This window comes from Microtus ochrogaster, linkage group LG3, assembly GCF_000317375.1.
Source record: "Microtus ochrogaster isolate Prairie Vole_2 linkage group LG3, MicOch1.0, whole genome shotgun sequence".
Taxonomy (NCBI): domain Eukaryota; kingdom Metazoa; phylum Chordata; class Mammalia; order Rodentia; family Cricetidae; genus Microtus; species Microtus ochrogaster.
In genome coordinates this window covers 17,589,646-17,603,528 of record NC_022029.1, presented here as the reverse complement: position 1 = coordinate 17,603,528, position 13,883 = coordinate 17,589,646, and the positions used below count along the sequence as shown (strand labels likewise).

Sequence of the window (13,883 nt, the reverse complement as noted above, 5' to 3'; positions counted from 1 at the left end):
AGAGAAAGAAAGAAAAAAGAAAGAAAGAAAGAAAGAAAGAAAGAAAGAAAGAAAGAAAGAAAGAAAGAAAGAAAGAAAGAAAGAAAGAAAAAAGACAGTCTTCCTATCCTACTGGTTCTCTTAAGTCATGGACATGAGAACAGTTATCTATCTATACAACCAAAATACTTCAAAGATTAAAACTAGGTCACTCCTGATTTCCTACAAAGTACTGCTATTCTGTCAAATGATTTGAATTGAGAAGTATAATTTTTTTTATCCTTACTTACTATGGAGCTTAAAATTCAATTCAGAGCTATATTGATGGCCAACCTAGATAACCTGAAGTGTGCGTGGGGGGGGCAGGGATCAAGTGTCTTCTTTTATTACTGCCTCCCTTATATTTTGAGACAGATGCTCTTACTGAACCTGGAGTTCACTGATTGGTGAGCAAGCCCACAGAATTCTGGGATTACAGGCATGTACTTCCACACCTGCCTCTTTAGTGGGTGCCTGGGATCTGAACCCACATCTTCATTTTCCCTCAGCCATCTCCTGTTTAAGTTTTGAAGCAGAGTCTCAGACAGACAGCCCACGCTGGCTTGAGCTACTGATCCTCCTGCCCATACCTGGCCAGAAAGTATCTGCCAAAATCAGCCAATCATCTCTGTGCAGAGCATAAGATGGACAGTTGGCCCAGTGTTCTTGCTTAACAGACACTAAGATCTGTGAAGCCACATGCTCAATGGGATATTCTTACTATAAACACCCCTTAGAAAATTACAGAGCACTGGTATAGCAAAATTGAAAGTTGAGACAGAGAGATCTGATGTGGGATTCCCTTCTGTATGTTGTGAATATCATTGGTTAATAAAGGAACTGCTTTGGGCCTATAGCAGAGCTGTAGGGGAATAGAGCTGGGGGGGGGGACTAAGCTGAATGCTGGGAGAAAGGAGGCGGAGACAGAGAGAAGCCATGTAGCCCCACTGGAGACAGATGCTGAAACTTTAGCCCGGAAGCCACAGCCATGTGGTGATACACAGATTAACAAAAATTGGTTAAATTAATACGTAAGAGTTACCCAATAAGAAACTAGAACTAATGGGCCAAGCCAGTGGTTTAAATGAATACAGTTTCTGTGTGATTATTTTGGGGCTAAGCAGCTGGTAAACAAGCAAGCGGACTCCTCCAACAGAGATCTGTTCACAATAAAATAAAAAAAGATGGAACACTTAGGAATGTTTTCAGGTATATGGCTTGTACACTGAAAATTACAAAACACTGTTGGAAGAAATTAAAGACAATGTAAACAAGTGGAAAGAACTCAAGGCAGTATTGAGTGCACTGGAAGACTGTGAAAGGGGCAGTCGGTGCTCCCCTAAATTGATCTAAGGATGCCTATCAAAGCCCCCACTGCACTGGGTGAAACTGGCAAGTCCCGTCACTCTCCCGTGACTGCAGAGCATTAGACAGGAGGGTGGAAGACTCTGAAGATGAACCATGGCGACCATTGACACGGGAATACTTGAAAACGGTCAGACTAATACATTTGCTGTTATGCATAACTTACCACAATAGCAATAAAAAGCAGGCTGAGACCTTAATTAGAAAGAAAAACGAGAGAAGAAAATGGGATCAAATTATAGAAAGTAGACTGTGTAGTAGAAGAGGAAAGCAACTCAATATGATAAATTAAAAAAAAAAAAGTGGTTCCTCCTAGATTGATTTTTCCTAAAACAAAATCTACTTAGAGGACCCGTCTTCACCTGAGCACGTCTTCTTGTCGTCATTCAAGGTGTAGCCAGGGAAACAATCACAGTGGTAGGATGCCGTTCCATCGCTCACACAGATGTGCTGGCAGCCATGAGTGCCCAGTGCACACTTGTCTCGGACTGACCCAAACCATGCAGGAAAGAAAATGTTTATCTGTTAGTTAAATAGAACCCTAAACACAAACTTCTGGAATACAAAAACTTAGTTGGTCCCAGTCAGCGCTGAGAGTGGAGCCTGGAGTCGTCACCGGATTCCTGTGTTCCAGGAAGAAAAAACGGCTTTCCTCCCCATGCTACACCTGGCTGTTCCTTCCCCTTCGCTCTCCGGCAGCTGTCTGAGGGGACTCCTCTTCTCTCCTTCCCAATATACTGGAGGGCACTGAGTCTCAATGGCAGTACAGAGCTTACCATAGGCATTTCTGAAACCTATCACTGCTGTTTGTAGATCATCATCAAAAACAATCGACTAGGAAGCCTGTGGTGGATAACCCTGAGAGTCAGCCTGACTGAATCTAGAATCCCTGGGGTCACGTCTGTGAAGGAGTTTCTAAAGAGTGCTGAGATAAGAGGAGTCACTAGAGATATGGGTGATGCCGTTCCCATGGGCTGGTGTCCAGAACTGAACTGAAAAAAAAAAAAAAAAAAGAAGGCTGATTGGGCACCAGCTTTCATCTCTCTCTGCTCCCTAACTATCAGCTCCAGGGGGACCAGCAGCTTCAAGCTCCAGCTGCTGTGGCGTCCTCGACATTACAGACTACACCCTCCAACTGTGGAGAGAATAAACCCTCCCTCCCTCTCTCCCTCCCTCCCTTCCTTCCTTCTTTCCTTCCTGCCTGCCTTCAGGTGCTTGGGCTGGGCATTTTGTCATAGCCATGAAGGAAATCACTAATTCAGACATCATTGTCTGTGGAGCTAAGTTTGATGCTACACACACACACACACACACACACACACACACTCACACAAAGGACTGTATTGCCTAAAGACCAACCACTGATACCTTACGAGGTGGGACAAAAAACATTGGTCACTGGTGACCTGAACACTAATGTTCATTTTATCTGTCTGTCTATCTATCTATCTATCTATCTATCTATCTATCTATCTATCTATCTATCTATCTATCTATCTATCTTCCCTCCCTTCCTCTCTCTCTTTCTCATGTGGAAAAAGAAAAACAATAACTTAATAAGATGAATGATGATATATTCAATTAAATCCTGAAGTGCTCTGCTTATCACATAAATAGCATTTCAGAGATAAAGGTAGCATGCCCCAAACTTCAGTGGGGAACAGAGGAGACACCACACTGTGGGTCCTGTGTCCAATGGCCTAGGACAAGTGAAAAGAGTTTATTGGACCCAGAAAGACTCCAGACAGACACAGATTCTTTCTCTGCCGTTACAAGGGCCAAAGCCCTGTTCTTGTTTCTTGTCTTGTACTGATTGATCGTAGTTCTCCTGCTCCCTTCGCCATGGTGGCTGGGATTAGAAGCCATGTCTGATTTCATTTCTTAAAGAGGAGAAGAGCCAGGCATGGGGTACCCATGCACTCAACCGACGGTAACCCAGCACTTAGGGTTACTGCGAATTGAGGCAAACTGGGCTTCACAGTGAGGTTCAGGTCAGCTGGGGATGCAGGAATCACGGTCTCACAGAAACAAAAGCAAAAATTTAAAAAAAAAAAAAAAGCACAAAATCAAGAGAGCCAGCGATGTGCCGCGTCCCTTCATTTAGCTTGCCAAGATCCCACCACATCTAGTTCCCCGAGGAAGAGGAGCAGATGGAACAGTTCTGAAAGCGCCAATGTGCCCAACTCAGCAGCACCTCGAGAGCAAGAAATGCCTCTCCAGATGGACAGCTTTGATGTGTATAAATGCCGCCCTGTTCCACCAGCGGACCTAAATCAAATTAATGAGGATTAATGGTCCCGGCAGGGGCTCGTTAGCCAAGTCACAAGGCCTGAGTCACTGAAGATTGATCAGCTAGAAACAGTCAAGAATGTCCCCGCTTCCAACACCTTGGAAGGCCTGTGTGGGTCTGAGTCAACCCTTCACAAAGTCTCCTTTGCTAAAAGAATCCAGCTTAAAGATCAACACGACAGTAAAGTCCCTGGGGCCAAGTTTTAACTGGAAAAAGATCAGTGCAGCCTATCACAGCAAATAATCACTGTCCAGCTGACTTCCTCTATTTGCTTAAAAAGGCCCCAGTGTACAGAGTTCTAAATTTTTTCCTGGATGGGGACCCCATATATCATTAGCTTTTCTCATATCCCCCATTCCCTACCCATTTCCCAGTAATTTTCTGAAGTTATTATGTTTGGAAAAGCCAATGAGCTCACCAACCCCCTGGGGAAACATGCTTCTAAGCATGTAAGCTGGCCAGATGCCTGAGCTTGGGTCTTTAAGTTCCCCCCCAAGAACCTCTCTCCCTGCGAATTGCAGGTTCATTTCACCACCATAGAAAGAGTCAAGCAGGGAAGGGTTTGTGGAATGGACCTTACCTGAACATGTTTTCTTATCTGCATTCAGAGCGTAGCCCTCAAAGCATTCACAGTGATGGGACCCGGCTCCATCGTTCACACAAATGTGCTGGCAGCCGTGTGTACCCAAAGCACATTTATCCTGAGCTGCCAGTAGAGAGTCCAAGAGGGGAATTTTAAAATTAAAAGTCAAAGAGTCTTTCAGTACCCAGAGACAGAAACATGCTTGCTTTAAAACAGCTTGAAATATAGGAGAGGGAAGCTGGCTGGAAGTGAGACCAAAACTGTCAGCATTGTTTGCTCTAACAAGAAATTAGCAGAGTTAATAAGATCCTTCACACATGATAATTAGTCTCCGATGTTATACTCAGGTCTTCTTTCAATACCATCAGTGTTGAGGTTTTTATAACCCAAGCATCTCATTAATACTTAATGCATTCCTTTTAGGTTTATTGTACTTATTTCAACCCAGAAATAGACCAGTCACTTATGCAGCTAATTGCACTAGATCCAGGAGTAGGGAAAAATTAGAGTTTGGAGAAATTCTATTTTAACATTTGTGTCATAAATAAGGTACAAGAGACCCAGGAGACCAACTAATTTAGGGTGGAATGAGAGTCTGGGACCCAATTCTTTATTCAGTGTACTTACCTGTGAGAATTAGATGAACAGGCAATAGGTAGGTAGGTAAATAAATACAGAATACACACACGGAATAAATACAGATAAATAGAGATATACAACAGAAAGGCAGGTATACAGTAGAGGTACATTTTTTGTTTTTGCAACAGGGTCTTACTATGTAGCCAAAGCTGGCACGAAATCTTCAGCTTTTTTCCCCCCAAGACAGGGTTTCTCTGCGTGGCTTTGGAGCCTGTCCTGGAGCTTGCTCAGTAGACCAGGCTGACCTCAAACTCACAGAGAACTGCCTGCCTCTGCCTCCCAAGTGCTGGAACCAAAGGTATGTACCACCACTGCCTGGCTAATCTTTAGACTCTTGAACACTAGAATTGCTGTCATTGATCACAACACCCAGAAAGAAAGGAAGAGACTTGTATTGACATATCTGAAACTATTTTGGTGGGGGAAGATTGAGACAGAGTCTCATCTACAGCCCAAGAGGACCTGGAGTTTACAGTGACCCTCCTGCCTCTGCTACCCAAGTGCTAGGGTGATAGCCATGAGCTAACATATTCCGCTTTAATCTATTATTTTGACCTTTAAATTTTCATTTTTAAGGCAAGTTCAGGCTTTTTAAAAAACTTACTTCCTCTATTCCCAGATGCCAATAATCTAGATAAGTCTACTATGATAACCAAAATCACCAATACAGGATGATTAATCTTCACTCAATATTCAGATGTTCCCAGTTCTTTCCTAATGTCCATTTTTCTGGTCCAGGATCCAATCCAAGATCCCACATGACATGAAGTTGTCATATACTGAGATATTTTATTGGTCTACCTTTGTTTTTATGACTTTGACACATTTGAGAAGAACCGGAAAACATGGTGGACTAAGACTCTCTCCCTTTGGGTCTGTCTGAGATTTCCCCATGCTTCTAAAGTTTTAGCAAGAATACACCAATTGTGCTGCCACATCAGGTGAGACTGTCAGGGAGGGAGGGAACAGTTGCTGTCCAGCTGGTGTCTCTAAAAGACAGAGAACCTGAGAAGTGCCAACGGTTCCTGCTGCTCTGAGCAGGGTCTCTAGTATCCTAGAGGACACATAATGGGATCCGAGCACATTGAAGACCCACAGAATGGCACCAAGCCCAGAGTGTTACCTGCTTCCTGCCCATTGTCCACTACACACTGCCAGGACACGCTGTTCCTCGTGTACACCCTCCCATGATGCCGGCTACACGCATATTCTGGATCATTGGGTAATAGCACGGAGTGTCCTTAGCTGATTGGATGATATATGTATATGTGCAATTGAACTTCCGAATCAAGCTAGATCTGCACCCCATGCTGGTCTCCAGAATCTGCTTCCTGGTTAACTCATCCTGACTCTGTGATTCAGCAGCCCTCACCGCCAGAGCAATGAGGTCATCTCTAGTGATGTTGATCTCTCATTACTTGATAAGGTATTAGTCAGGTTCCCCACTACAGAGTTCTCTCTCTCTCTCTCTCTCTCCCTCTACCTCTCTCTCTCTCTCCCTCCCTCCCTCCCTCCCTCTCTCCATTTCTGATTTTTTATACAGACTATATAGCTGGGCAGAGGTGGTGTACACTTTTAATTCCAGCCCTTCAGAGCAGTGGTGGTAGGTGGTTATCTGAGTTCCAGGCCAGCCTGGGAAAAACCAGAAAAAGAAAAAAGCAAAGAAACAGAAAATCCCCAGGGTGGCTAAAATGGAAAACTAATCAAGTTCCAGCCATAGGCTTCCCCTTCAACCCCGGGCACGCTGACAGGTGAACGTGTGCACAGCCCACTCACCTGCACACGTGGCTCTGTCTGCATTCAAGGTGTAACCTTCATAGCACTCACAGTGGTAGGAGCCGTTTCTGTCGTTCACACAGATCTGTTCGCATCTGTGAGTGTTGAGGGCACACTTATCGATAGCTGTCAAGAGATGAGAATGGCAGATGTGGACACATGGAAAGGATGAGGCAAGCAAACCCTCAGCAGTCACACTGTCTCACACACACACACACACACACACACACACACACACACGCTAACAGAGGGAGTGAGCACAGGCATTGATGGAATTTGGAGCCTACTCTCTGGTCCTGTTCCTTCGCCAACAGACCCACTGATGCATATACCTCTTCCCTTTTTTGCATCTCAATTTTCTTAACTATAAAATTAGCAGTTTGAACTAAATGTTGTCTGTTTTCTTCACAAAGATTCTCCTACGATTAAAGAAGGGTAAAAAGGCTAATTCCTGTTCCTCATTGACTCTGTGTGGTACTTAGATACCACGGAGCAGGGCCTTCGGCCTTTCTCTCTACTTCTAGTGTCTATGGGTGTGTACTGTACTAGAGAAAAATTGGGATGCTTGTGTCTAATGAAATAAAACCCAGGAAAAGGTGTCAAATCTCCAAAAGTATCCAGAGTTTTGGATCCCAGGGCTGAAGACTTGGTTCACTGGCTAAGAAGACCGGCTGTGCTTCCAAGGACACAAGTTCGATTCCCAGCATCCAATGGCAGCTCACAACTGTCTATAACTCCAGTACCAAGAGACCCCGAACCTCTTCTGGCCTCTATAGGCACTGCATGAAGATGATGCACATGCATGCCTATGTCTATGTGTGTAACACTCAAATAAATTTATAAATTAGCATATAAATTTGGAAAATTTATATTGGATGGTGGTTGTGCATGCCTTTAATCCCAGGATTGGGAAGTTGAGGCAGGCAGATCTCTGTGACTTCGAGGCCAGCCTGGTTTACAAAGTAAATCCTTGACAGCCAGGGTTACATAAAGAAACCCTATCTCAAAAAACCAAAAGAAATAAAATAAAGGAAAACATTTAAAGAGTTTTGGATCCCTTTTTCCTCACCATTCCTTTTATCGGTGTCTTCTTTAAGACCGATAACAAAGAAAAGAACGAGCAGAGTAAGGACCTTAAGTCAACACAATACATCCACGTTTACAGCTCTTCACAGAAGCCAGGAAATGGAACCCACAAAATGTTCATCAGCAGATGGACAGATAAAGAAAATGTGGTGCAGATGCACAATGGGATCTTACACAGACGTAAGGAAAACTGAAACCAGGATTTTTGCAGGAAAATGGATGCAACTGGAAATTACTATGTCAAGCAAGAGAAAAAAGATTCAGAAAGCTATCACATCTTTCCTCTCATGAGGAATCTACTAAAATTGGATGTGTGTGTTTGTACATCACAGAACTCGAAGGGTTCATGGGAGAAGAGGAAGAGATCTTGAGGGAGGGGAGAAGCAGAGAGAGGGAAATGGGATAAGCGTCCTTGGGAAACAGAAAGGGTGTTAAAATGGGAGAAGGAGGGAGGCAAACTGGGGAGAGAGGCAGGGCTGAGGAAAATGAAAACAAAATATAATGACAAACATGAAAATGCCATGATAAAACCTATCTGCATACTAATCTAAAATATTAATTTTTAGAAAAAGAAGGGGCTGAAGAGACAGCTCAGTGTTTAAGGAGGCATACTGCTTTTGCAGAGAATCTTAGTTTGCTTCCTAACAGCACAGGCAGTGGCTCACCACCTGTAACTCCAGCTCCTGGAGACCCTCGGGTACCTGCGCTCAGACACACATACCCACACAAGGACACAAATATAATTTAAATTTATTTTATTTATTTGTTTGTTTAGCTGGTTGGTTTGGTCTTGATTTTTGTTTTTTTCGAGACAGCATTTCTCTGTGTAGCCCTGTTATGTGCCACTATTGCCTGGCTTAATTTTTTTTTTTAAGAATAGTAACAAACTGGGAGGTGCTGGCACATGCCTTGAATCCCAGCACTCAGGAGGCAGAGGCACGGGAATCTCTGTGAGTTTGAGGCCAGCCTGGTTTACAAGAGCTAGTTCCAAGACAGAAATTAAAGCTACACAGAGAAACCTTGTCTCAAAAAACAAAACAAAACAAAAACCAAAAAACAAGAGAAAGAAAGATAGAGAGAGAGAGAGAGAGAGAGAAAGAAAGAAAGAAAGAAAGAAAGAAAGAAAGAAAGAAAGAAAGAAAGAAAATAGTACCAAGGCCTGTGTTAGGCTAGACTGTCCTGAGTAGGTTCTCACTTTTCTATCATGTTCTCTATCAAGAAAAGCTGCTGAGCCGTGCTAAGTCTGCCAGAAGGCACCCAGGAGAAAAGAGGTTGAAGTCAAAGGCTCAGACAGACCCCCACCCTGGGAGAAGAGGCATCAGAGAGCTCCTGTTCCACCACTGCACCCTAAGGAAGCCTCACCTGAACATGTTTTCCGGTCGGCGTTCAAGGTGTACCCTTGGCTGCACTCACAATGGTGCCTGCCGTCACCATCACTGATGCACACATGCTGACACTGGTGTGTGCCAAGCACACACGGGTCCAGAGCTAGGCAAAGCACAGGCACAGCAGTTACATCAATACCAAAGAATCATTTTAGTCACTTCCTTCTGCCTCTCTAGGTTTCTTTCGGACTCCATTTTGACTTCACTATTTAAAACGGGGGATGGGGGAGCATTAAATATTTGATTTGAGATGCTGTAAATTTAGAATTATAGATCTGGCCATAACATCTCTCAAAAGAGAAAGGACGTTCTGAATTTGGAGTTGCTGGAATCAAACGATCAGGCAACTTGATGTTTTATTTGGCCAAATTGGATACCCATGAGACAGAATCCTGCCTCTCGACCATAAGAGCTGTGGAGAATAATAACATACCTTCAAGAGTGCTATGAGCTACGGGGGCCCGCGTAGCTGGGACCTTGCTTGCAACAGTTCCACATTTTTGTGCCTAAAGGGCACTGGAACACAAGTGTGCCTATCAGTCTGGAACTAACTCACACTTGGGCAGTGGATCTGCTTGAGCACGCAAATGGTGCACAAGGCCATCCAGCCGACAGCCTCCTTCTGCATGCCCATCACATGGCCAATGCCCAGATATCTACTTGGCTTCTTAGTAGCTTCAAAGATGATGGATTTAAATTATAAACACAAAGAGATAAAAAGAAAGCTCTAAGATTACGTTGGCTAAACCGTATCTCCACCTCCTTGCTCCTGGAAACATTGATATCTCATTGGAATGACCCCCCAACACACATACGCCCAGGGACGTGTTTTTAAAGACGAATCAATGAATTTAGTCATTTCTATAAAGCCAAGGCCTGTTAGAGGAGACTAACACTCCTGTGGCAGGTAACGCAGCCTCCAGTGCCCTTGGCAATAGGACAAGGCTAATATTTTCCCAAGGAGCGCCTTTTCATGCAATAATCTTTCCAGCCCGTTGACTACAACAAACTGTTCCTCAGCCGTTTTTTTCCAGAGAGGACCCCCCCCTCCTTGCTGCCCCCAGAACAAGCAGGCCTTTTGTAAGTGAGGGAAAGATTGCCACTCACTCCCCACTTTACAGCCTTGGAGCCCACCCCTAGTTGCTAACTTTAAGACCCTACCTAGCCACAGACCAGAGCCCTAACGGAAGAGCTCTCACCCACAGCTCAAGGGGGTTTTCTGGGAAAAAAAGGAGAAAAAAAAAGGCACTTTCTTTCTAGAGCCTAATAAATGCCAAGTAGTTGCCATCATAGCCAGTGGTGTCTTGTGAAAGCCTAGTGTCCCGGGACACAGAAGGCAAGGGGATCTCAGCCAGGAATGACCGCAATGAGGCCAAGATTTCATCTGCCATTTCCCGACCCACTGATGATGCTGAGTTCCACATTCGTTTAGATATAGAGTCTCACTGATGTTGGTTGCAACTGTAGCCGCTGGCTGCAACTGTAGCCATTGGCTCCCTTGCTTGTCTTTTTCACCAACTCCATAATAGTATCTGAAGGCTGGGAGCAGTTTCCTTGACTTGGTATGTGGTGGTCAGTATGAACAGATACAGAATGTGCATGGCACAAAGTGTGGTTTTTAGGAATTCACCTAAATTGGAACAGTGTCCACACTCATTTCAACATCCCACAGAGGCTTTCAAATGATCATCTCCAAATGATTTTTTAGATTGTAACACCCACAAACCATAATCTATTTTTCTAAAGTTTTTAAAAATAGATTTCTGTTTTCTTTTTCTTGACATGGTCTCATCATGTGCATGGTGACCTCAAACTCAGGATATATCTGAAGCTGGCCTTGAACTCCACCTCTCAAATTCTGGGGTTACAGGCAATACCATCACACCCAGGTCACATCCTTATTTAAAAAAAAAAAAGGCTTCCAGCATAGAATAGATTCATACAGTTGCTTTGATTAATTCATGCCAAAAAAGAAATGCTAATAAAATTAGCATGATCATATTCAAACTCCATCCAAAAGGAAGAATAGAAGATGAACAAAATGATTTGTTTTTAATCTGTTCCTTGCATCTAAGTGAATCAGAAAACACAACCCTTCTTGTCCCTAATCCAATTGTTCCACAAAAGAATAAGCAGAGAAAGAGTCAAATCCGAAAATGAGCTTTCATTGCATAATCATGAACAGTGATATTGGGATCCAGCCCACTGGTCCTTCCAGGGGCAGACACCACTCTGGCTTCTGCGGGAGAACAAGAGAGGCAGGGTTAAATCTGGAGATGGCAAGCTAAGGCAAACATTTGGAGGGGAGGGGAGGAGTGTTAACGGTGGAGAAGAGGACACTGAAGAGATGTCTTGAGTTTGAATGTTTGGGTTTTGGGTTTGGGGTTTTATTTCTGACCCCATCAGGGAGCAGCGGGATTGTTTATTCTGGTTATTTCCAGAACTTACCACGTCTAATGCAAACATGAAGGTTTTATGAACAAACCGAGTTACATATAGTACAGCCTTGTATTTCTAAACCAACACCATGTGTTTAGGTTGGTTAAAAAAGGAGAGTGAGACCTCCCAAAAAAGCATTGCATGTGTTTAATTCTTCCATAAAATTTCTACCCCCTCCCAAAAAATGAATATACTGTATTTTCCAGGGGGCTGGAACGTTGGCTCAGCAGTTAAGAGCACATACTTCCCTTGCAGAAGGCCCAAGTTTGGTGCCCATTGCCCATCTGGGGTGACTTTAACTTCCTCCAACTGCAGGGGATTTGAGGCTTCTTGCCTCATGTGCACATACCCACACACATACGCACAACTTAAAAACAAATAAATCCTTCCAAACCAATTTCCAGGAACACAATGTATGAACTAAAACATCCTTGCTAGTTGGAAGCTAAGACTTACCAACTTACCACAGAAAGTCTCCTGGAATCTAGCGGAAAGCTTCTCGATGACTCCGTAGGTCTCCACATAGAACACATGATCTTCCAGGGGCTTGCTAGCCATCATCTTGAGGGACTCCATATCTGCCCTGTCCACACCCACAGCATACAGTTCAATACCAGATGCCCGGGCCCTGGCAGCCACCTCATTCACCTGGTCCTGGGGCCTCCCATCGGTCACAATGATAGCTACCTTGGGGATGTTAGACATGGGCCCCCGAGCTCCTGCCTCCACAGTGAAGGCTTCCTCCATCGCTGTCTGGATAGCCAGCCCTGACATAGTGCCTGTTGACAAGGGTGTGATCCGGGCCACAGCCTGTTTCAGGGCCTGCTTGTTTGAGTAGGTGTTGAGCTGGAACTCTATCTTCACAGTGCTGGCATAATTCACCACAGCCACCCTCGTATCAGCTGCCCCGATGTCCAGGGTGTCAATGATGCGGGCCACAAAGGTCTTCACTTTGGTGAATTCCAGAGGCCGGACACTACGAGAACTATCGATGATAAACACCAAGTCCAAAGGCCTGCTCTTGCAAACACCTGCAAGGAAGGTTGTGAGGAACACAAAAGGCTAAGCAGCAGTCAGACCACGATCAGAAACGGGACAGACCTCACTCCCAGAGAACTCTGGGATTCTGAGAAGCCAGGTCTGGTAGCAGCCCCTAATCCCAGCAGTATCACTGCCTGCTTCCTTCCCAGAAGCCATCCTTGTGCTGAGTGTTGAAAACACCGGGCCTTCAGAATCCCCTAGTGAGAATTCACATTGAAATGTGAGTCTCAGCTGAGACAATGGGATAACACACACAGCTACTGCCCTTCCATCTTTGGGAGTGTATCTTGTTTTAAGGATCGCAGATTATAACCTGATGTCTCTCCTCCTCCCCTAGACTCTCTCGGCCACTTCTCTTTGCATCTTTTTACTTGTTGCTGGCTACACATCAGCTGCAATGGCAGGAAAGAAGAACCCTCACCTTCAAAGCTCCGACATCCTTTCTACACAAAGGCATCTTGTGGCCTCCAGTCACTCAACACAAGTTCACCGCCATTTATTCTTTTCTAGTTCACATTGCTTCCTCTAACCTGATTTGCACAGCCCCCTCTTAGCCGCCCAAAGCCAGGTCACTGCCAGGACTAGATGGGAGAGGATCCAGTTAGCACATCTCTTTTTTAGTTCATTCTCCACTTTCAATCCACATGCACAAACATGCACGTGTGTGTGCGCGCACACACACACACACATACATACACACACACACACACACACACACACACACACACACACACACACAACACAGCCCTAGGTAGAAATGAGGTCCTTAGGACGTGTCCGTCACAGCTCCTCCTTTCCTAATAAAAGGACAGATTAATGCTATTTGCTCCGTCAGTATGTAGTTCCAAAACAAATTAGTAGCGGTGAGTGGTGATGTCAGCTGTAGTCAAAGCACTTCGGAGGCTAAGGAGGAAGGCTAGTTCAAGATATACCGTGAGGTACTCTCAGAAAAACAAGTGAAATACATTTTTTAAAAAAATAAAGTATTTAGACTAAGTCATTTCTAAGAGGAAAGGTGTTGTCTGGAAGAGGGATTTTTGCCTCTGTCATTGGTGGGCTTTATTTGTTTCATTTTGAGGGCTGGAGACCAAGCCTGGAACCTTGTGTGTACTAGGCAATACTTGGCCGTCAAGCTACATCCCCAGCCCCTCAGTTATTTATGTATCTACCATCTATCTATCTGTCTATCTGTCTGTCTGTCTATCCATCCATCCATCCATCCATCCATCCATCCATCCATCCATCCATCCATCCATCCATC

General features: G+C 44.4%; 1 protein-coding gene across 1 annotated transcript in view; it reads right to left on the bottom strand.

Annotated features, from left to right (window-relative positions):
• The window catches only part of Matn3 (matrilin 3), a 21,157-nt gene that overhangs the window by 4,049 nt on the left and 3,225 nt on the right, over window positions 1–13,883 (bottom strand). The window contains exons 2-6 of the mRNA XM_005360590.3: window positions 12,046–12,612; window positions 9,120–9,245; window positions 6,672–6,797; window positions 4,254–4,379; window positions 1,746–1,871 (exon numbers count right to left, since the gene is read on the bottom strand). Of these exons, the coding sequence (XP_005360647.2) occupies window positions 1,746–1,871; window positions 4,254–4,379; window positions 6,672–6,797; window positions 9,120–9,245; window positions 12,046–12,612 (1,071 nt within the window). The remainder of the gene's footprint in view (window positions 1–1,745; window positions 1,872–4,253; window positions 4,380–6,671; window positions 6,798–9,119; window positions 9,246–12,045; window positions 12,613–13,883) is intronic.